General features: G+C 40.3%; 3 protein-coding genes across 4 annotated transcripts; 2 read left to right on the forward strand and 1 right to left on the reverse strand.

The window, feature by feature from the left end:
* The first annotated feature begins 279 nt into the window (after positions 1 to 279).
* Positions 280 to 5,100, forward strand: fabp3 (fatty acid binding protein 3, muscle and heart). The gene is made up of 4 exons (XM_034599584.1): positions 280 to 472; positions 3,540 to 3,712; positions 4,404 to 4,505; positions 4,621 to 5,100. Exons 1-4 carry the CDS (start codon positions 400 to 402, stop codon positions 4,672 to 4,674), a joined length of 402 nt encoding a protein of 133 aa, XP_034455475.1. The 5' UTR covers positions 280 to 399; the 3' UTR covers positions 4,675 to 5,100.
* A 2,954-nt stretch (positions 5,101 to 8,054) lies between these two features.
* Positions 8,055 to 11,940, reverse strand: zcchc17 (zinc finger, CCHC domain containing 17). Of its 2 annotated transcripts, none has more exons than XM_034599582.1 (8): positions 11,805 to 11,940; positions 10,693 to 10,879; positions 10,028 to 10,128; positions 9,850 to 9,941; positions 9,656 to 9,756; positions 9,368 to 9,519; positions 8,920 to 9,085; positions 8,055 to 8,867 (listed from the first exon to the last, which is right to left on the reverse strand). In XM_034599582.1, the coding sequence occupies exons 2-7, from the start codon at positions 10,829 to 10,831 to the stop codon at positions 8,921 to 8,923; spliced, it is 750 nt and encodes a 249-aa protein (XP_034455473.1). In that variant the 5' UTR covers positions 10,832 to 10,879; positions 11,805 to 11,940; the 3' UTR covers positions 8,055 to 8,867; position 8,920. The 2 variants fall into 2 exon arrangements, with proteins under 2 accessions (XP_034455473.1, XP_034455472.1); XM_034599581.1 differs by having other exon boundaries at positions 8,055 to 8,847; positions 8,900 to 9,085.
* snrnp40 (small nuclear ribonucleoprotein 40 (U5)) lies at positions 11,929 to 19,253 on the forward strand. Its single transcript, XM_034599580.1, has 10 exons — positions 11,929 to 12,170; positions 13,423 to 13,552; positions 13,686 to 13,779; positions 14,199 to 14,364; positions 14,556 to 14,678; positions 16,716 to 16,836; positions 16,929 to 17,011; positions 17,335 to 17,396; positions 18,545 to 18,648; positions 18,941 to 19,253. The coding sequence occupies exons 1-10, from the start codon at positions 12,060 to 12,062 to the stop codon at positions 18,988 to 18,990; spliced, it is 1,044 nt and encodes a 347-aa protein (XP_034455471.1). The 5' UTR covers positions 11,929 to 12,059; the 3' UTR covers positions 18,991 to 19,253.
* Positions 19,254 to 20,607: the final 1,354 nt, after the last annotated feature.

Genomic DNA, 20,607 nt, shown 5'->3' on the forward strand with positions numbered 1-20,607 from the left:
CACACTAGTCACCCCTCCAAAAACATCACTATATTAATATGATTAGTAGTAGTAGCATTGTTGTTATTATCATCATACTACCTAGAGGACAGATGCAAATCAAATTAACGAGTGGAATTATTGAGAAAAATTCCAATTCACATCCAAATATACTTCACATATATTTACACACACACACGGACACACACCCGTCCCCTCCCCCCCACCCCTCCTCTGGATGACGTCAGTAACAGCAGTTACAAATCCAGCCAGTAGGATCGCAGTGCGGTGACTAAACTCTGAGTGTCTGTCTCCCTCCTCTCTCACTCTGACTCTCCCTCTCTCTGCAGCCTCACGCTCTTCTCTCTCCTCTCTCTCTCTCTGTCTCACACACTCTCACCCCTGCTCGCTGCTGCAGACATGGCCGAAGCTTTCGTTGGCACATGGAACCTGAAGGAGAGTGACAAGTTTGATGAATACATGAAGGCGCTGGGTAAGTGTGTGTGTGTGTGTGTGTCTGTGTGCGCGCGCATGCGCGAGAAATGAAAGGATGCAATAGTGCCATTACTGCATGTGAGCACATGTGGAGATGGAGCTGTATAAACGCTCTAAGGTGTGTCTGTTTGTAAATGCATGGACTGGGAGAAGTAACCAGCGAGAAGGGAATGAAGAGGCAGATAAGGGAGGAAGATGAAGAATGAAAGAATTGAGGTAGAGTAAGAATAAGGGTGGAAAGAGGGAGTGGGGCAGAGAGAGAGAAAGAAAGAGAAGAAGGGAACCATGGGGGGAGGTAGAGTGGTTGACCACATGTCCTAAGTGCCGTAAATGAGGGAGGGGCCCTCTCTAAGTGGAGAATAGAAAATCAAGCCACTGTGAGAAAATCTGAATGGCAAGTAGCTGTGATTCACACACACATTCTTCTTCTTCTGTTAGTGAGGACGCTCATGGGCACAATGCATTTCCAAGCCCTTTACCCCAAATGTAACCATCACAACTAAACCTATTCCTTGAACTAGTTAGCTTTAAACTAAACCCGATCCTTACCCTAATCTAAACCTAATCCTTACATTGAACAGAAATGTATCCTCACCTTGAACTAAACCTAGTCCTTACTTTGAAATTAAACCTAATTCCGTACCCTAACCTAAACCCATCCTCAAACTAGCTGTAATCCTTATCCCAACCGTAACTGTAATCCTTGTCTTAAACTAAACCTAATCCTTACAATAAATTAAACCTAGTCCTTACCCTAACACTAAAACCAAACGTTAGGACCAGCCAAAGTGTCCTCACCCTGTAAGGTCATTGCACAGAATGGTCCTCACAAAGATAGTAGTACACATATGCTAAGTAGCCCATGAGCACACACACTTGAGCACAATGTGGGTGACCTTCACTGAAAGCTGTTCATTGTTTGAAGCCATGGGGGGAGTTGAATATTAAGTTGGCTCCAGTGCCAAGGAGCTAATGGAACGAGAAGGTAGAAATGAAGTGGTCCTAAAAATACCTCACACACTCATGGTTAGGTGTGTTTGTGTTTGTGAATTTTCACAGGAAAGAGTTACACAAAGAACTATAGCATATGGGGGTGTGTGTGTGTGTGTGTTTTTCTCATGACCATTGACCGCTCTGAGCCGCGTGACCCTTCAACACCAGTCAACACACACACACGCGACTTGTATAGAAACCGGATTGTCAACCTGACTTTCTGTTGTTACAGTAGCAGTGTCAAGTGTAAAGCGATTTACACCCACTTCTAAATCATATGAACCAATAAACTGAACTTTCTTGATCCCTCACACAGTCGCACATCAACAGTGAAGTTAAAGGAAGTGATTGGTTGCACAGACACATGTCTGAACAGGCGTCGGGTCAACTGAACTCTCTCTGTTTGAAGAACATGCTGCGGGTTGGGACAACAGACAAACAAAAGATTAGAGCGTATGCCAGGTGAAGGAGGGCTGGAGGGCAAACCCACAGCTACACATTCCATTGAGTTTGATCAAAAGATTATTTCCTTATAAATTAATTAAAATATTCAACAGTGGTATCGAGGTGGTTAATATTTGTCAGTGTTCCATACCTCAACAATTGTTGGCTAGAATACCAAGTTTTTTCTCATCCTCCCAGATACACAAATTTGCTTGGATTGGCACTGATTCATCACAGAATGAATCCTCTATCTATCGACCTATCTCAAAGTCTATTTCATGGATTTGCATGAAATTGAAAGAAAATCTAGTTCCACCATGAAGCCAGACATTATACTTATACTTTAGCTTGAAGCACATTTGTTCCTGGAACTCTTGTCTGTTTGCTCTCTTTATTTATCAAGCATTAAAGTTCAGGTTGTAGTGTCATACTTAACACACTCGCAAGTATGCAAGGGTCAGCGTGCCATTAGTATCGACCCTGCAGGGCTCTGGGCAGACGTCCATGGACCCACCAATTTGTCGTGTATGCGTGAACACTAGTACCAACTGTGCACGAGCTCCACTACACTATAAGGTTTCCAACTAGTTCCAACTAGATGAGCTGAGAATGAAAATATGGACAGTGAATATGAGCGGCTGTGTGCTATTTTGATTTGATTCATAGTCTGCATGGTCAGAATATATAGCTGCCAATCTACTGCTCATGCAAAGTGACCCCCAAGCTTGACTCCGAGTGGAGTATGCCTGTTACAAACAGCCACCATACAAATAACTGGGGTTTGCAGCTGTCTGTGCACACATCCGCTATGGAGTGTTTGAGGTTAAAGAGCAATTCTTACTTTCCACATCTGCAAGGGTCCACATGAAGGTTTGCACGGACCCTGAGGTAGAGGTTGGACTGCCTCCCAAAATTTGAGACTGCACATAGTGTGTGCATGCTCCAGAAAAATAAATCATTTTTGTTTTGATAGTGGAATTGTTTATTAGGTCAGTAAACTAGAGCCCTGGTGATTAATTAGTTGACTGATATTAGCTTTTCGCAGACATTATATATATTCTGCAATATGGTTATTATTTTACAGAATAAATAAATGCGTTTACATTTATTTATTTACATTTTTCAATTCTTTGATTATATACATATAATAGTTATTTGTAATATTACTTTATATATATATATTCATATACATTTTATTGTTAAACTGCAATTATATCACAAAATAATTATATTTAAATGTATATATATACAGTATATCGAACGATATACCGATATTGGAATTACCTAATACATTATAATAATAATTTGCATCGACCCCCCCCCCCCCAGCTCTTTTTTCAGCTGTGTCAAATTCTATCTCAACTTCTTGATTTATGCAGCAGTTGGCAAATAACTTAATGTTGCATAACCACTAGCAACTGGATTGGCTTGTGGATCGGTAAACGTGCATGTGTGAAACGCTAAACCTGTCCCTAATTATAATGTAAATTAATCTCTGAAAGTATGTCTGACGGTTGTACAGCCTCTAAGCTGCCAGTATGCACGTCTACAGACTTGTTCATGGCTGTTTGTGAACGTCAAGGCACCGTAAGCAATTTACATGACAGACCTGTTTTTGTTTTCTTCAGGCGTGGGTTTCGCCACCCGCAAGGTGGGAGGCATCACCAAGCCCACTACCATCATCTCAGTGGAGGGTGGCACCGTCACCGTGAAGACCCAGAGCTCCGTCAAGAACACAGAGCTCAGCTTCAAGCTGGATGATGAGTTCGACGAGACCACCGCCGATGACAGGAAGGTTAAGGTGAGAGGTCAAAGGCCCGGTGGCTCATCGAGGAGACTGTAAAAACCTCTGTTTATCCTTTTACAGTGTTTTAATTTCATTGAGAGGGTTCTAAGTAGCTTTCTATGAGGTTTTATTACACAGTCATAACCCACAAAATGCTGCAGTAGCCATGAATGTAGCATGTGATGAGCAGGGAGTGATAATTCAGTCATGAGGCTCAACAAACAAGTCTGATTTGTCACAGTCGGGGCTGTCGTGCTTGTTTTAGACGTGAACATGAGAAGGACGTTCTGAGAGGTCAGAGGTTTGGGTCAGAGATGACGTCACAGCACACATTTTGAAAGATGAAATAACACAGGCGGCTTCTTTCAAAGTAAAAGCTACATTTAAAAAGCATTAAAACACAAAATTTCATGGAAATTTTATCCAAAACATTTGAGATGTGTTGACTTGAAGTGCAGAATGAAATGTTTGTGATCTTGGACCTTTACACAATTAAATATATTCAATAAATAAATGATTTAAGAAATATAAAGTCACAAAAAGCAGGAAACCAAGTTAAGTACAAGTAACTCAAAATATATTTGATTAATTTGTCTGCAAAATTGTAAATGCACAGGACTTGGTTAAATTCAGTTTCATGGGATGATGAGATCTTGTGTGTATTAACTACCTAACTAACTATCTGTACATCTTTGTTTGTCTGCAGTCCATTGTAAAAATAGACGGCGGGAAGTTGGTGCACGTACAGAAGTGGGACGGCAAAGAGACCAGTCTGGTCAGAGAAATCAATGGAAACGCCCTCATACTAGTAAGTCATACAAAAACTCACACAACCTGCACATATACAACATTCTCATATATATTTGTGTGTGTCTGTTTGTGTTTGTTGTCTTATCATATCTTTCTTTCTCTCTCCATCACAGACACTTACAATGGGAGATGTCGTTTGCACGCGTCGCTATGAGAAGGCACAGTGAAAACCGAACCCAGAGACCCCCCCCCCCCACCTCTCCGCATCATCTAAAGCTTCTGTGCCACGATGTACGTTAACGGCACCTCAGCCCAGGTCAAGCAGCCGGACGCCCGTGCGTCTGCTGCAGATTCCCCCTCATCTCCCCTTCAGTCTGATTGATCAGTTTTTGCGTCGCTGTTCACTGTGACCTCCATCTTCCCTCCTGTCCCTCTCTTTATACTTTTGTTCAAACACTGAATAAATTCCAATGGGTTGTTGTTGTTTTGTTCTCTAAACAGGCCTGTGGATTTTTTTTTTAAAGAAAATGTGTTATGCATGGTGCCTATGATAAACCTGGAAGTGTTAAAAACGTTTTTGTTTTAACTATTGAGACCTGAAGAATAAAAATGAAAGTTTCCTCACAGTTGGATGAAGTGGTAAAACAATGAAATTCTTCCCAAGTGTCTTTACGTGGTGGCTGGTGGGATTACGAGCAGAATTGACTAAATATAAAGTTTATTAAACTGATCCTGAAGTCTACAAATAAGAAAATAAGCAAATTTCCTGAAGAAAAATTTTGATTAGAAAACTCAAGTATCATAGAAATTATTATTTGTTGGCAGCTCTGATCAGTAGATAGTTATGTAAAATCCAATATTGGGAGTTTTAATTAACAGAGAAGGCCCCTTATCATTGTACAATATCTATTCTGTCAAGGAGTCCTGATCCAGATGGGCAGCAACAAAGTAAAATAGTTTTAAATATAAATGCAAGCTGGGACAAATAACACTCAAACTTTTTTTCATGTAGAGTTACACATTAATCCTAAATCATGTCTTCACGTTAAAATTTAACAATTTACAGTATTATGTCCCCATAAGGAAGACAAGTCCCTATAATGTGACTGTGAAAACACATGTGAGTAATACCTGGACTACACACAGACAAAATATACTAAATCACAGCAAACACATTAAAAACTAAGAAAATAAACAAGAACCAGTGGCTAAAACGAATTGTGTAAAACAAAAAAGTGATGACATTGTTCTATGAAAAATATTTCTTAAAGATTTTAAACAAGAGCAGAGAGAGGAAGGCCACAGTACGTTTTCGATGTCTTGGTGGTGCATGAAAGCAAAACGCTGATTAACTCTGTTCGGGTAGTTTGGTGTGAAGTGAAACAGACTAGATTCAGGTACAGACGAATGTTGCCGTCATGGATTCGTAACTGAACTTTAAAAAGGGAAGAGTGTCTGTCCAGTCAGACTTTTGGTTTTGACTCAGAGAAAACAGTGTGGTGCAAGAGTTCATTACTGCAACACAACCGTGCACGTCTGAGTACATCCAGAAGTGTTACCATAGTTTCCATCACAGCTTCACATTTATACAGACTCAGGGGGATTAAATATAGCTCCTTTGTGTGTCTCTGTGTGCGTGTTCGCGTGCGTGTTCGCCTTTACCCTGGCTAGCTGAGGGGAAAGTTTTGTCAAGGGTCAAGGCTAGAGGTAGATGTGTGGATACTGTTGTATTCTGTACTTTGTGTGTGTGTGTGCGTGCCATCTAAATTTGGACCTTTCCCTCCCACAGTAGATTGGTGTCATGTGTTTGGGACGGCTTGCCAACTAGAAGAGGGGTGACGGGGTGAAAGGGTCCAGGCAACCTTCTGCCGTCCCCTCCTATAGTTAGTCTGAGCCGAAAAGGTCACAAGAAAAGATGACGTGTTTACGGTGCAATGAGTTAACCCTCCTTATATCATGTAAATACCTGTATAACAGACGTAAAGTAAGTGAAACCACATGTAAGTAACTAACAGTAAGGGATACATGGGGGAAATAAAGTCCAGCTGCCACACAAGGCCTGAACAATGAGACTTTCAGGATAACCGTATAGATTCACCTGTGCAGCCACTGTGTTTTCTCACCAAACACTGACACGTGTTTCCTTGAAGGTCATCTGTATGAAGGAATGATCATACTACATATGAACAGCATGTTTGACAATGGTTGGAGTCGACCTTTGTCAAGATCAAATATTTCCCTCTGATTGGACCAGATCTCTTATACACACACATATGAATTACATGCAGAAAGGTGAAAAAAAAAACAATAAAAAGAAGATTAAGTCCCAAAATACAAACATATATTTGCAAAAATGAAGACTAATAATGGAGAAATATTATGTATGTACAGTATAAGATGACCTTTACTGCAAGATATTCATGTCAATGCATTAACAACATGCAACAAGAAAATAATTTAATTATAAATTGAAAGTTTATACTTTACCCTTTAAAGTATAAACTGAATACAGAATAATAGAATAATAGACTATTAATAAAAAAATCTTATTTCTCTGTCCACATACAAGGTTCTTCCAGAGCTTTCAGACACTTCTCACAGGCTTCATCAGTTGAGTTCATCATCGACTTCCAGGACTTTTGTAGCTTTTACTCTCAATGCAACAGTCAAAACTGAAATATTTCAATGTCCATTTCACTCAAAGCACTGCTGAGTTCTGAGTCCTCCCAAAGCTGTCTGAAGACATGAATCCAAATACATTCACTGTGGGAGCAGAGTATTCACTTTATCATCTGTACGTGGTGGTTTGTCAGTTCAAAACATTAAATGTATTAATTATTTCCTTCATTTGACTCCAAACGACTATTATCTGTCCCGGAATTCTGTTTTTCACACAACATACAAAGATAAATGAGTTATTCCCCTTATCGAAGCAGAAATGCCACACACTTCAAGGATATCCTGTACAAGGGTGGGGGTGGTGGGGTGCAGTCCAGTTTTACTATCTCTGCTGAGTTTGTATTTAAATTATGTTTAAAAATGAAACACAAGCTCATATTTCTGCTTGTGCGAGCTCTGCATCCTGCTTTACGTGCTTTAACAGGCCACATTAAAATCATCTCGGGCCTCTGCCTGGTGCAAACAGGAGAAATGGGAGTGTAGGAAATTTAAGAGACTGACCAGCAAACTGGGGGGATCATTACCAGGGGAGTGCACTCACTCACTCACTGAAGCCAAACCGCCGCAGCTGGAAACAATCTATCATTCTGCAATCCTACCTGCTGAAGCATGGAATCTGGGTCATATCTCTAATGTGGCCTTATCTTGTCTTACGTCGACAAAGGGTCATCTATTGGAAACGTGTTTTTGTGCAACTTTTTACCTCATTAGACACAACACAACCCTGAGATCCATGTTGTGTAAATCCCTCAACCCAGCCCTGAGACACCTTCCCTCACTCGAAAACATGAACTTCACATGACCCAGGGTGAACCACTGGATCCACCTGAGAATTTCTCATGTTTGTGTGTGTGTTTTGGCTCCCGAGGCCGGACTCTAATAGCAGCGTTACAAGTTCAAGGTCCAAGAACAAAGAGATCAAGAAGCATTTTTTTTACTTTTACAAATAAAACACCTTTAATGGAGTTAACAGTTGACATGCAGGAAGAGGGGTGTGTGTACTGTGAGCAGGCCCCTGGAGGCAAGATATATAAACAAACATGGATGCGCACACAAGTGCACAATAAACGGCGGGCTACCTAAGGATATCGTCGTAGCATGAGGTTCCTGACATGCTCGCTTGCGCTGCATCACATTTCCTGTTTGTGTCTTTACCTCTTCCTCTGTGTATGTGTGTGTGTGTGTGTGTGTGTGTGTGTGTGTGTGTGTGTGTGTGTAGTTTATGTGAATTATGTCAAGGTCTTTCATGTCAGACCCTCCCTAAGAAGTTGGCCTTACTGCCTCATTTCTGCTTAATGGATTTCCCAGAGCGCTGGAAACCGGATATCTGTGAACAATATCTGGATTTCATGGGGGACAGCCACTTGCTGTCATATTGTTTACACCTATCTAGTTTCGAATGATGTATGAGCTTCCTCGCACTGCGGGGGAGCCAGAGGTTTCATTAGGACAAGTGGGTCTTGTCGTCTGATATTTTTGTGTTTGCAGATATTTCCTTCCCAACTATTTAGTTTCTTTTTGAAACTTGACAGGTCTAAACATGCTTCTAAGATCGTGGAGAGACATTTAGCAAAAATGTCCTTAACGTTAAGGAATGGGGTTCTATAGGAAAGGATTCTATAATAAGCTGGTGGTGAAGAAATTATTTAAAGATACGTAACTGGATGTCTGTCACTCCATTGCTAACCACTTCCCTTTTTTGCGTCCGTGTGATAGCTGCAGTGTGTGTGTGTGTGTGTGTGTGTGTGTGTGTGTGTGTGTGTGTGTGTGTGTGTGTGTGTGTGTGTGTGTGTTTTAGCTGTGTTTGTGAGATTTATGTTTCTTATGTTTCTTCTTCTTCTTGTCGTCTTTGTCATGAGTGGGGTCGTGACGCCTCTTCTTGGTTTTGCACTCGCTGCTGTGGCTGCTGTCGCTCTCCGACTCCTTCTTCTCCCTCTTCCTCTTCTTCATTTTCTTCTCCTGGGGGATGAATAAACAAAAAGAAGAAAAATGTTCTGTGAGGCAATAAAGGGAAGTTGATGAGCACTGATGAAGAAACATGTACAAAGCAGTTTCAGCTGTTTCAATACCTCAAAATTAAACAATGATTTTTAAGGACATAAGCACTAAACCAGACTGTTTTCTTCATACTGTTCTAATGAAACTGCCTTGTAAGCGTGTGAAACAACAGACATGTGTTTCACAAAAAGAGAGTGGAGTAGAAGTGAGAGCCCTGCTGGACATGAGGGGTCACATATTCACCTTCTTTTTCTTCTTCTTTTTGTCTGAGTCTGGCCTAAGAGCAGCTGTTGAGGGCTGCTGCTGTTGTTGCTGCCGTGGCTCTCCAGCCTCCTCGTCAGGCAAAAGAGCGTACTGCAAGCCCGGAGCAGAGAAACAGTCCTTTGTAAAGTGACCTGCAAAGAACAGTAACGATTTATTCAAATGGCTGCAAAACAAAATCCCAGAAAAACGCTGTTGCAAACAATTGCAGTCTCTGTGTTTTGTTCTGTTCTGTTCTGTTAGTTGTATTGTTCATGTTGTTGTTTGTACCTTTGCAGCCGCACTTTGCACACGTTGTGTTGAGCACAGCCTCCAGTGTGATCCTGTTGCCAGTTTGGTCTCTGAACATCTTACGTCGCCTCGCATCCTGCCTGCAGTCACACACAGTCACAATCACACACACACACACACACCTGTACATGCACAGACAAACACACACAAAAATAACAGGTGTCAACACTTACTCGGCATTGACATTATTGGGGTCCAGGTCCCGCCCTGTTCCCTGATTGACAGCTTTCATTGAGAAGGACATCTTCACCTTCTCATCACGAATCTGAGAAGTAGAGGAAAGAGCTGCAGCTGCATACAGTAGTGTGTGTGTGTGTGTGTGTGTTCAGTGTGTGTGTTGTGTGTTGTTACCTCTTTCCCAATGACTTTAATCCACACCTGTTCACCCACATCGACAATTTCGGAGGCGCTCTCAACCCGTGAGGCCGACATCTCACTCACATGAACCAGGCCTGTGTGTGCAGGAGAAAGGAGGTTAGATGTTAAGACATTTATTAAAAAAAATTAAGACACACAAATACATCTTTCTATTGCTGACGATGAAAGTAGAGCCTGACCATAAAGAGAAGCCAACGATGAGTCCTGAAATAGCTAAGTTTACTTTTCAACCTGAACTTAACTCTCTTTTCAGGCTTCAAATTCAAATTCAAATTCAAGCTAAACTTTTCGAGAACCAAGGTGCAGGTTGGGTAGATTTTTCCCCCAGTGCACTTTGCTCAGTCTGCCCCTCAGTGGTGAAAATGAGCAGCTGGAGTTTAGTTCCTACAGGTCAAGGATAATTGTCTGACAATAAAGTATTTGGTTAAAAAATGTAACCCCTTGTGTAAATATAGATTGTCCGAGGCCACAACCTTCGCACTGTTTCCCTCTCTACAGGCACATGATCTTATAGCTCTTTTAGAAAAAACTCAAACTGGGGTCAAAATTATTCATTAATCATTTTGGTTTTGCGAATGTTTTCGCTCTGAATATTTGAAACAGTAAAGATCTAAGCAGATACGTGAACTTCCACACACCTTCCTTCTTGTATCCTGGCAGTCGAACAAAAGCTCCATAGGTTTGCACAGAAACCACTTCACCCTTGGCAATGCTGTACAGTGGTGGCAGACCTTCCAATCCAGTGGGCTCACGTGCTTGACCATCACTGTCAGACATGGTGTCAGTGGAGACAGACCACTGGTATCAAAACGTAGATCTGGAAGACTGAAAATGACAAATAGTTCATTATTTGGAAGCTCTTAAAATGGAAGAAATTCCCTTTTTTAAACTAACATTTAAAGATGTATGGTTCTATTTACCTAAAAGCTCTCACATGATGAACAAAAGAGGGATTAAATCTTAAATTCAAATATCTACACAATGCATGTATTAATGTATATCATATTGATATAATGAAAAGTACAGTTCTCACTAAGGTACCAGGGCATTAAATATGGTTTGGAATCTAAATAGTCTATCAGGAACTATCAGTACTTGTCATTTTTAATATATATAAACTGTTTCACATTAAATACAAACTGAGTGAAGGAGGTTGAAGATTTATATGTTTGGCAATATCATTTCAAAAGGACAAAAGGTTATTTTTGTTCTCTCTTGTAATTGCATTCATCATTTGTTGTCTTTGTTTTGTATATATTTGCGCATTTATTAAAATCAAATATAAGTGTGGCTGTACATTCTGACCTCCGGGGGATTTTTTAGAGGAACCTACACAACCTGATAGTTAAAGTTAAAACATTTTCAGTTAAGTAAATAACCTCGCATTTATGATTTAGAGTAACTTTAACAATTACATGCTTTCGTCAGAGTCCACTCACATGGGGACAAATAGCTGGTCGGTTTACTTCCTTTATGTTGGAGCTTATTTAAAAAAAGGTTTAAAGAAGATCTTGGACAGAATAAACAACTGCTGTAACTAAACAGCCGTTGAGACACATTGTGAATAGTAGAAGCTAGGCTAACGTTAGCTCCATTCCATTTTTGCCCTCTACCACGAAAACCATGTTTAAACTGACAACAAAACACCAACCAGATAACTGGTGCGTGCAGTCAGGGAAAATACCAACTAGTGAAAGACGAGAATGAAACTTTAGATCAGGAGAAAACAACAGAAATAAAACATAAGTACCGTTCGTGTTAGCAGCGCTGGTTCAGTTTCACTTCCGGTGCAAAACAGGACGAAAACAAGCACACCGAACCAATCACCGCAGACTATACAGCCTCCAACCAATCACACGCCTCAAAGCCGGCGGAAGTAGATGCCATCTTTTCTTCGTTGGTGTTACTCCGCTGGATTTCGCTGTGTGAAAGACGTCCGCTCGTTTTTGTCGAACAAAGCGTTTAAACGTCCTCATTTTCACAGCTTCGCGACCACGAACCAGGGATGATCGAGCAGAAGAAACGAGCGGCGGACATGGCGGTGGTTCCGGCCGCGGCGAAGCGGCCCAGGACGGAGCTGGTGGCGGCGGCGCAGTCTCAGCAACTCGTGGCGATGGTGAGCGGAGAAGTAATGCAGCTCGGGGTGGTTCGAAAAAATACTGGAAGGAGCTTGTTAGAGAAAAGTCAACAAATATTATTAGTTATTATTAACTACACAACCGCCTCTGACGTGTGATCACCGGACTGGAAAGAGGCCTTTCACACGTGAAACGAAGCTGTTGATTGGACAGAGAAGCAGGAAATCAACATAAACTCAAAAGCAGCAGATACAGTGATCATTCGTTTTATCAGCTGCTTAATGCACTGATGACGAGCAGGACAATTACACTTCACATTTTAAGTTTCAAGTTTCTCCTTGAATGACTATTGCTTAAATGTGTATTTGCAGCCCAGTGTTTAGATCGTATTAACTGGATCTTCAGCTAAGTAATAGACATAGTAAATTATGAATGGTGTGTGAGAGGCATCTGTTATAGATATGTTCACCTAAAAGAAAGATACGATTTAATAATCCTTCATTAGGACCACAAAGGGGAAATTTGCTGCGTTATAGCATCAAAGAGGACAGTCACAAAATAGACATCAGTAAAAGATATAAATAAGTTATCATGCAACACAAACACAGAATAGACATAATATGTACATCGTAAAAAGAATATATACAGAGTGAGCATAATATACATTTTGCACAACAGCCATTGAATTTCAAAAATAGAAATGAGTATTGCACAGTTAAATGATCGATTAATCTGTTGATAATTTTTCCCGTTTATCAATTAATATTCGTCTTAATGAAATGCAAAAGATTTGTATTTTAATTTGGAAGTAGATGTACCAACTGAAAAGATTAGTGCTGTTTGATATCACGATACACTCCTTATACATAATCTGTACCCAGCTAATTGAATGGTAAATGATCTGTACTCATACAGCACTGTTCTAGCCTCGAAGACCACTCAAAACGTTTCCAGTACCATTTTACCATTCACCCATTCACAGATACATTTATGCAGTGCAGCACGTTCTCTGACATACATCACTCTTACACTGATTGCACCGGGGGTCAGTGGACGACCTGCTCCTCCCAAGCCACAGCCCCCCTTGTGGCTGTTTTATGGCCAACAGCAATATTTGAGTGCCAAAAAACTCTGGAAGGATATTTGATTCCTCTTTACTTGACTCATCAGTGCTCTCTCCTGGACAAACTCTTTCCAAATTAGAAATAAATACTCCTAAAAACCTTTACAATTCACCAAGCCCTAACGTCAGACTCTCAGCTCACATCCTTGTCCATGTGTCTCCTGCAGGGGCCCCCACGGAGCTCCAGCCTGCAGGCTCCCATCATGCTGATGTCTGGCCACGAGGGCGAGGTGTACTGCTGCAAGTTTCATCCCAACGGAGCCACGCTGGCTTCCTCTGGATTTGACAGACTCATACGTAAGTTATTAATGATGTATGAACTTCTCCAAACAGTTAGCAAAACCTATAGTTCACACATATTTGTCGAAATGCGTGCAAAGTCCCTGTTACTGTGAATAAACACTTTGTACATTGTGTTTCTTTGCTGCAGTGATGTGGAATGTGTACGGAGATTGTGAAAATTATGCCACTCTGAAGGGCCACAGCGGAGCAGTGATGGAGCTGCACTACAACACAGATGGCAGGTATGAAACATCATCGATGGAAGACTCTGGACTAAACTTCAGTCAAAATAATTAGCTAAATTGAAAAGTAATTGTCATCAACTTGACGCAAATTGTTTTGTATGCATCTAACCATTGCATTTATAGTGACACAAATTTCTGGAAACTTTTTGGATGTTGGATATCAGAATGAAACTAAAGTGAAAAATGCTTCTGAGTTTAATAAAAGTCTGTAACATTATCAGCTGTCCATCACTTATATTCATCTAAACCAAAGTACCAAGCAAACATCACAGGTCAATTTAGTTTCTGTATTCGATGAAGAGCAGCACACATTTGTTACCCTTTACCAGCTGGTTGAGATGATTGGTCAGACACGCGTGAAAAAACTAACGTGTCGAAAGGTTTGAACATCTGTGTTTTCTTGCTGTGTATTTCAGCATGCTCTTCTCAGCGAGCACAGACAAGACTGTAGGTGTGTGGGATAGTGAGACAGGTGAGAGGATGAAGCGTCTGAAGGGCCACACCTCCTTCGTTAACACCTGCTACCCAGCCCGCCGAGGGCCCCAGCTTGTCTGCACCGGTAGCGACGACGGGACAGTGAAGGTGGGTTTTCCATTAAGTGAGCTGTTTTTGAAATTGAGCAAATTTGATCAAATAGTTGGGGTCTAGTGTTTGGAGATTTCACCCAAACACTCCCAGTGGTCACAGTCTTGGATCTAAATTCTAGTTTTGATCTTGTATTTAGTAGTTGGTCCCTTCATGGTCTCTCTGTGTGTGTTTTGTCTCTGTGGTAGCTGTGGGACATTCGTAAGAAGGGGGCGATCCACACGTTCCAGAACACCTATCAGGTGTTGGCTGTCACCTTCAACGACACCAGTGATCAGATCCTGTCAGGAGGCATCGACAACGACATCAAGGTACCAGGTTTTTAAACATATACAGAGATCCTGGAAACAATACAGAAAATGTTGAATTCTGATCAGTCATGTTCAACTTGTATACGGCTGGATTGTTTCTATTCATGCTTCACATCTTTGTTTGTCTTCTACTCTCTGTGATCAAAAATACAGTTTTAACTGTTCAGAAATTTCAATACAGTAAAATTCACAAGAAAGCTTTTCTTATTAAGACTCTTTTCTGTTTCTGTTCTCAAACAATGGAAACGTCTGAAGTAGCGACTGAAACGATTAATGTTTTACACTTGTTGTGGAAACTACAATATCACCTGCAATAATCTCACAAAAGCTTGTAATAGATAAAGATCAAATATATGGTACAAGAGTGAGAAGAAAGAGTTTTGGCCAAAACAACCAAACCACATCGAAACGTATTTGTAATGTAACAGAGGACAAACACCTATCCTATCTGTTTATCTTTATGATAACCTGTAACTCAGTACACACACACCACATTTATCACAAAATGCTACAACAGTAATAATATGAAACTTACAATGTCTTAATAGAAAATGTACTTCTTCGATATTTAGTCAAATTAATTCCTTGTATAAAAAACTTGTGATTGCATAAGGTTACGTAACATCATATAATAACATGCCAATATGATACCGCTATGACATGGTCATATCATCTGTAAAGCTCTATAGTGTAATGATATTTGAGAAAGATGGCAATTATGGATATTTGGAAGTGCAAAATACTTTTACTCTCTGGAAGAGCAAATGTTCAGAGGAAGTGAAGAGCAGTAACGTAAAGCTTGTTTAAGGTGCATGTATTGTGAATATTTGGCTTCAGGGATGTAGCAGCTGACTGAGAAATCAAATAACATTTTCTTATCCAAAGAAGAACATGGATTTGGATGGAGGTACAGAAAGTATACTTTAGAAATATATGTTCTAAAACAGTGGTTCTCAAATGGGGGTACGTGACATTTTTTTAAAATATATTTAAAATTAGCATCCATTCAAAAATCCTTTAAAAATAGTTATTTAATAAATATTCAATAAAATATAAGTGTTAAATAAATCAGACACTGATGGCACAGCGCTGTGTATTACATTTTTTTTTTTTACCAAAAATACTTTGCGCTGGTTAGGGGGTACTTGTCTGAATGTACATCACTGAAAAAAGGTTGAGAACCACTGTTCTAAAATACAGCAAAGCAACAGAGACAATCCATAAAATACTGAATATCAAAAGAAGCTTTACATTGTTATCCTCAGATGCTATTTCAACAGCAAATTTTCCTGTAATCCACAAAATATCACAGTTACCACCACAAAAGTACTTTATTTCCCTTTATTTCAAATGTTACTGTCGTACTTTTCCAGACCTGTTTTGAAAATGCCAAACAACAGCGTCGGTAGATTTTGTTGCAGATTGCGACTTCTGATATCCAACTCTGTGAAGGCAAGAGAAACAAAGGATCTTTTAAATCTTTCTATTTTGATCTTCAGCCCCTGTGGCTCAGCTCAAATATCTCCTGCAGAGGATGAGTGGGGTCATTCAGTATGCCGTGTATCTTTGTTAAATATAAATAATGAAAAAGCTGCGGACTTATATCTGTGGTCTATGAAACACACTGCGTTTTATATGCATTTTAAATGAGGTGGTTCAATACTGAATTTATGTTATTGTCAGTGTGCTGATTAACTGTCTCCCTCAGGTGCTGCTCAGCCCATAAAACAGTCACTGCCTCTGTTGTTTTGCTCTTGCATCTTTTATAATGACGTTCAAGCATCACATTGGTGTTTTTGTGCCTCGTCATGTTAACTACTTCTGGTTACAAACGCCGCTGCAGGGTGTTTTGTGTCGTAAAGCACATCAGTGTCTCTATTTATTTTTCTCTCCCTGACTCAAAACCACAACCGTTTTTTTTGTCCACTGAATATAGTTCTTTATCAGTGACATATCGGCTCAAGTCAACCTCTTTGAAATTATTAGATATTCCCTTTAGTGACAACACTGACAGTAGCTGTTGTTTGTGTCGAGCAGGTGTGGGACCTGAGGCAGAACAAGCTGATCTACAATATGCACGGCCATGGTGACTCAGTAACTGGACTCGCTCTGAGCTCGGAGGGATCGTACCTTCTCTCCAACTCCATGGACAACACAGGTAGGACAGAAGAAACATCTTTTTCCTTTTCTCAGGTTTTTATTTTCTTTTGCTGGATGTTTAATGTGACTCTTGCCTCTCTCTCTGTGTAGTGCGAATTTGGGATGTCCGACCATTTGCGCCCAAGGAGAGATGTGTGAAGATCTTCCAGGGCAATGTTCACAACTTTGAGAAGGTAACGTGAATAGCCAGTGTTTGCCATTATTTATCAAAAGGCATCAAAACACGTCACTCTGTCATGCAACATATGTTACTACTTGTGAATTGAAACTAACTCTGTACAGAAGTTACAAACAGCTGCAGCCCTGCTCTATATCTGCTGCCAACCACAGTTTCGTGACATCGTCTTTCTTCCTCTCCTGCCTCTCCCATCTCTCTGCTGTCCTTTCTGATAAAGAAAACCTCCCCATCGTCTCATTATGGTTTTAGTAGCTCACGTGTAAAAACGCTTGTGTCACGTCGCTAATGAAACTTCCAACATCTGTTCCTGTCGTTCAGAATTTGCTGAGGTGCTCCTGGTCTAGTGATGGCAGTAAGATCGCTGCAGGTTCAGCTGACAGGTGAGGAGAACCCCCTCGACACACACACACGAGCTAGAGGCCATGGTATAATTAATTATCTGTTACAGGGAAATTCTTGTCACAGTGACGGCAGACGGCCAAAGTCCTGACATCACCCCCATGTTCGCCCTTGGGTCTCGCTGGCTTCTAGTCCGTCAATCATCTTTCATCCGTTCTTTTGAGAAATTGAAACCAGTTCCAGGGCTTTAGGAAATAAAGGACAGTCTACTGCAGGAGTTACTTTATCTTTGAATGGAATAGAATAAAATACAACTTTATTGTCCACCAGAGGGTAACATGTCCATCTCAGTGAAACATAAGAGCAGCAAAACTTGCAACAGAATGAACAAATATGGCATTTTAAAAAAAAACAGTTAATTAATAATCATTTGTAAAACAAGTATTGATTTGTACAATACAAAAAACAGATATTAAAATTTACCAGAAGCATTGTACATCATCATCCACATCAGTAATGGTGGTCATATAAGGGTCCTTTTATAATGTCTACCATCTCAAATGTCTTGCTTTAGTTACACCACATTTTAACTGTTTGTGGCCACTCGACTTGCCCGTGGAATTTAAACCCACAGTGGTCTAAGGCCAGTTCAGTAAAGGAAGCTCAGAACATAAATATTAAATAAACAATGGCTGTTAAAAGAAGAAGAAGTAGTTAAAATCCATCCCTGTCTAGACAAACGTAGTTAACTATTTGTCACAGGGTTCCCACCTTTTTATATTCAGGGTGGTCCTTCTATGATCCTATGGATCCTTGAACGATTGTGAATTTGAGGGGGAAATAAAGGCATTGAAATTTTTTTTGAAAACTCACTTAAATAGATAAGCTTTACTAAAATTGCTTGAATTTATATATTTTTTTGCAACATATAAATAAAAGTGATCTCCTGTCATCTATCAGGTCTTTAAGTCTCTTTATCACTCATCTTACACAGTATATGGCACCCAGTAACTCACCTGGTTTGAGTGTACACCACATCTACTGAGTCTCCTGCCATGGCAGCAGATTCAGTTCTGACATGGCCCTATATCTTTTAACAGAAAATAATAATATCAAATATCAATAATCATGTTTTTTCATGTGTTTCAGTTATTAACAAAGTTACTGACTCTGTGTGTGTGTTTTATAGATTTGTGTATATTTGGGACACCACATCACGCAGAATCCTGTACAAGCTGCCGGGCCACGCTGGCTCCGTCAATGAAGTGGCCTTCCACCCGGAGGAGTCTATAGGTGAGTGGAGAAACCTGCGTCAGTCTCAGATTACGCGCTGTAATACATATTAGAAGAATGGAACAGAGATATGTTGAGGAACAGGTTCTTGAAGAGTAGATCATTTTCATGTCCATGTGTTTTTTTTCTTCCAGAATGTGGTCATTCTGGAAAATCTGTTGGATATAATTTCATGTTGGTTTTTTCCACACCTCAGGCTTCGTGAGAAAAACAGGACTAATAATCTCTCTCTCTCTCTCTCTCTCTCTCTCTCTCTCTCTCTCTCTCTCTCTCTCTCTCCCTCTCCACACAGTGATGTCTGGCTCCAGCGATAAACGACTCTACATCGGTGAAATTCAGTAGTATGTTTGTGAATTGGACGAGTATGTGTGACAGTGTGTGTGACTGTGTGTGTGATTGCGTCCTGATAGCGAGAGTCCAGCCGTGGAGGAACATGGGTGGTGATCGCCAGTGGAGCCACTGTGATTTCATGTGCTTCAGTGTTCAGACAACCTCAGGGTGTTTGTTCAAAGTTTATTATTCTCAGTCACAACAACCTTGACATTGAAAAGTTTTTTTTAATCCTGATATTTTTCTTTTTAATAAACTTTCAGTATTCTGTAAAATGTTTGTCAGATTCTTTCATTGTTGTGATGCTTTTGTGGGCTCAAAGTTGTTACCTCTGCAGTGGTGCTTTTTGTTTTCACCCCTGTCCCTGTGTTTGTTGGTCAGAAGGATTACGCAAAAACTACTGAACGGATTTCCATTCCAAACCTGGTAGGAAGATGGGACATGGGCCAAGATGGAGCTTGTTTAATTTTGGCATGGATCCCGGATTTTTTCCCCACATTCTTTAACATTGTGAGATTTTGAGGTTATCATCTTGACATTTTCACAAATGTCCCAGTGAGTAATTAAATGTTCTTGATAGAGAAAATCAGCCATATTGTGGGGACTGATATCTATGAGTGTGTGCACTCGGGTGCAGCTTGATTGAATTTAAGGGGCTGGATTGGCCTCGGCAGAGTTATGGATTCTACTGAATGCCATTCTGATTTTACATGTAACCGGCTGCTGGTTTTACCATCCAAAGTAAGAAGAAGCAAATGGGTGAACGCTGTGATCTCGTCAAGCAAAGATAAAAGTTATTTTATATCATTCATTCACTGCTATTGTCACATCTATTGGGGGTGGTGTTAAATAGGTCCTTTGAGAATGTGGGTTTATGAACATGATGTGTAGTAGGATGAGAAGAATCCATTGTTGGAGTTCAAACTAAGCAGCAGTATATGGTGTTCTCCAGGTTAACATATCTGTGACGTGGACATGAAGTTTATTGTGTTTTTTACAAATATGGGCAATTTGGTTCTAACTGTTATATGTTCATATGGGAAAAACTGTCTCTGGGTTCTCCACACCAAGTTATTCTGTCCTGAATTTTATCCTATGAACATTTTCATTTGATGCAGTTTTCTAATAAAAGCTTTACAATTCTAAAGGGTACAGTTTGCATTCAGTACTTTTATTATCCTGCCGTATTGTTTGTGTTTTTATAGTTTTCTATCTGCCTTGCACTAAAAAGAATGCTCTCTTGTTGGACGGTAAACTAATGAACTTTACTAGTAATGAAACATAAAGTGATGAGGCCTTTGTCAACAATGATTTCTATTACTTCATAGACTAAAGTGTGGTCTACTGGCAAAACCTGCATCTCTTTAAAAAGCATCAAACTTTATTGCTTTGCGTGCAGGAGGAGTTGAGCTGCTCACCTCCTGCATTTATCTATGCAGGAGTTGAGCTGCTCACCTCCTGCATTTATCTATGCATAGTCTTAAATGAATGAAAGCACTACATGGAGTTACTGGCATGCGACTGCAACTATGCACAGTGAAGGTGCATGAAGCGCATAAACTGGGGGGCTAAACCTTTAGCAAGATTCCTCTGAGATGTGCACGGTAGCAAGTCAAAGAAACTTTACAA

The sequence above is a fragment of the Hippoglossus hippoglossus genome, chromosome 11, assembly GCF_009819705.1.
Source record: "Hippoglossus hippoglossus isolate fHipHip1 chromosome 11, fHipHip1.pri, whole genome shotgun sequence".
NCBI lineage: Eukaryota > Metazoa > Chordata > Actinopteri > Pleuronectiformes > Pleuronectidae > Hippoglossus > Hippoglossus hippoglossus.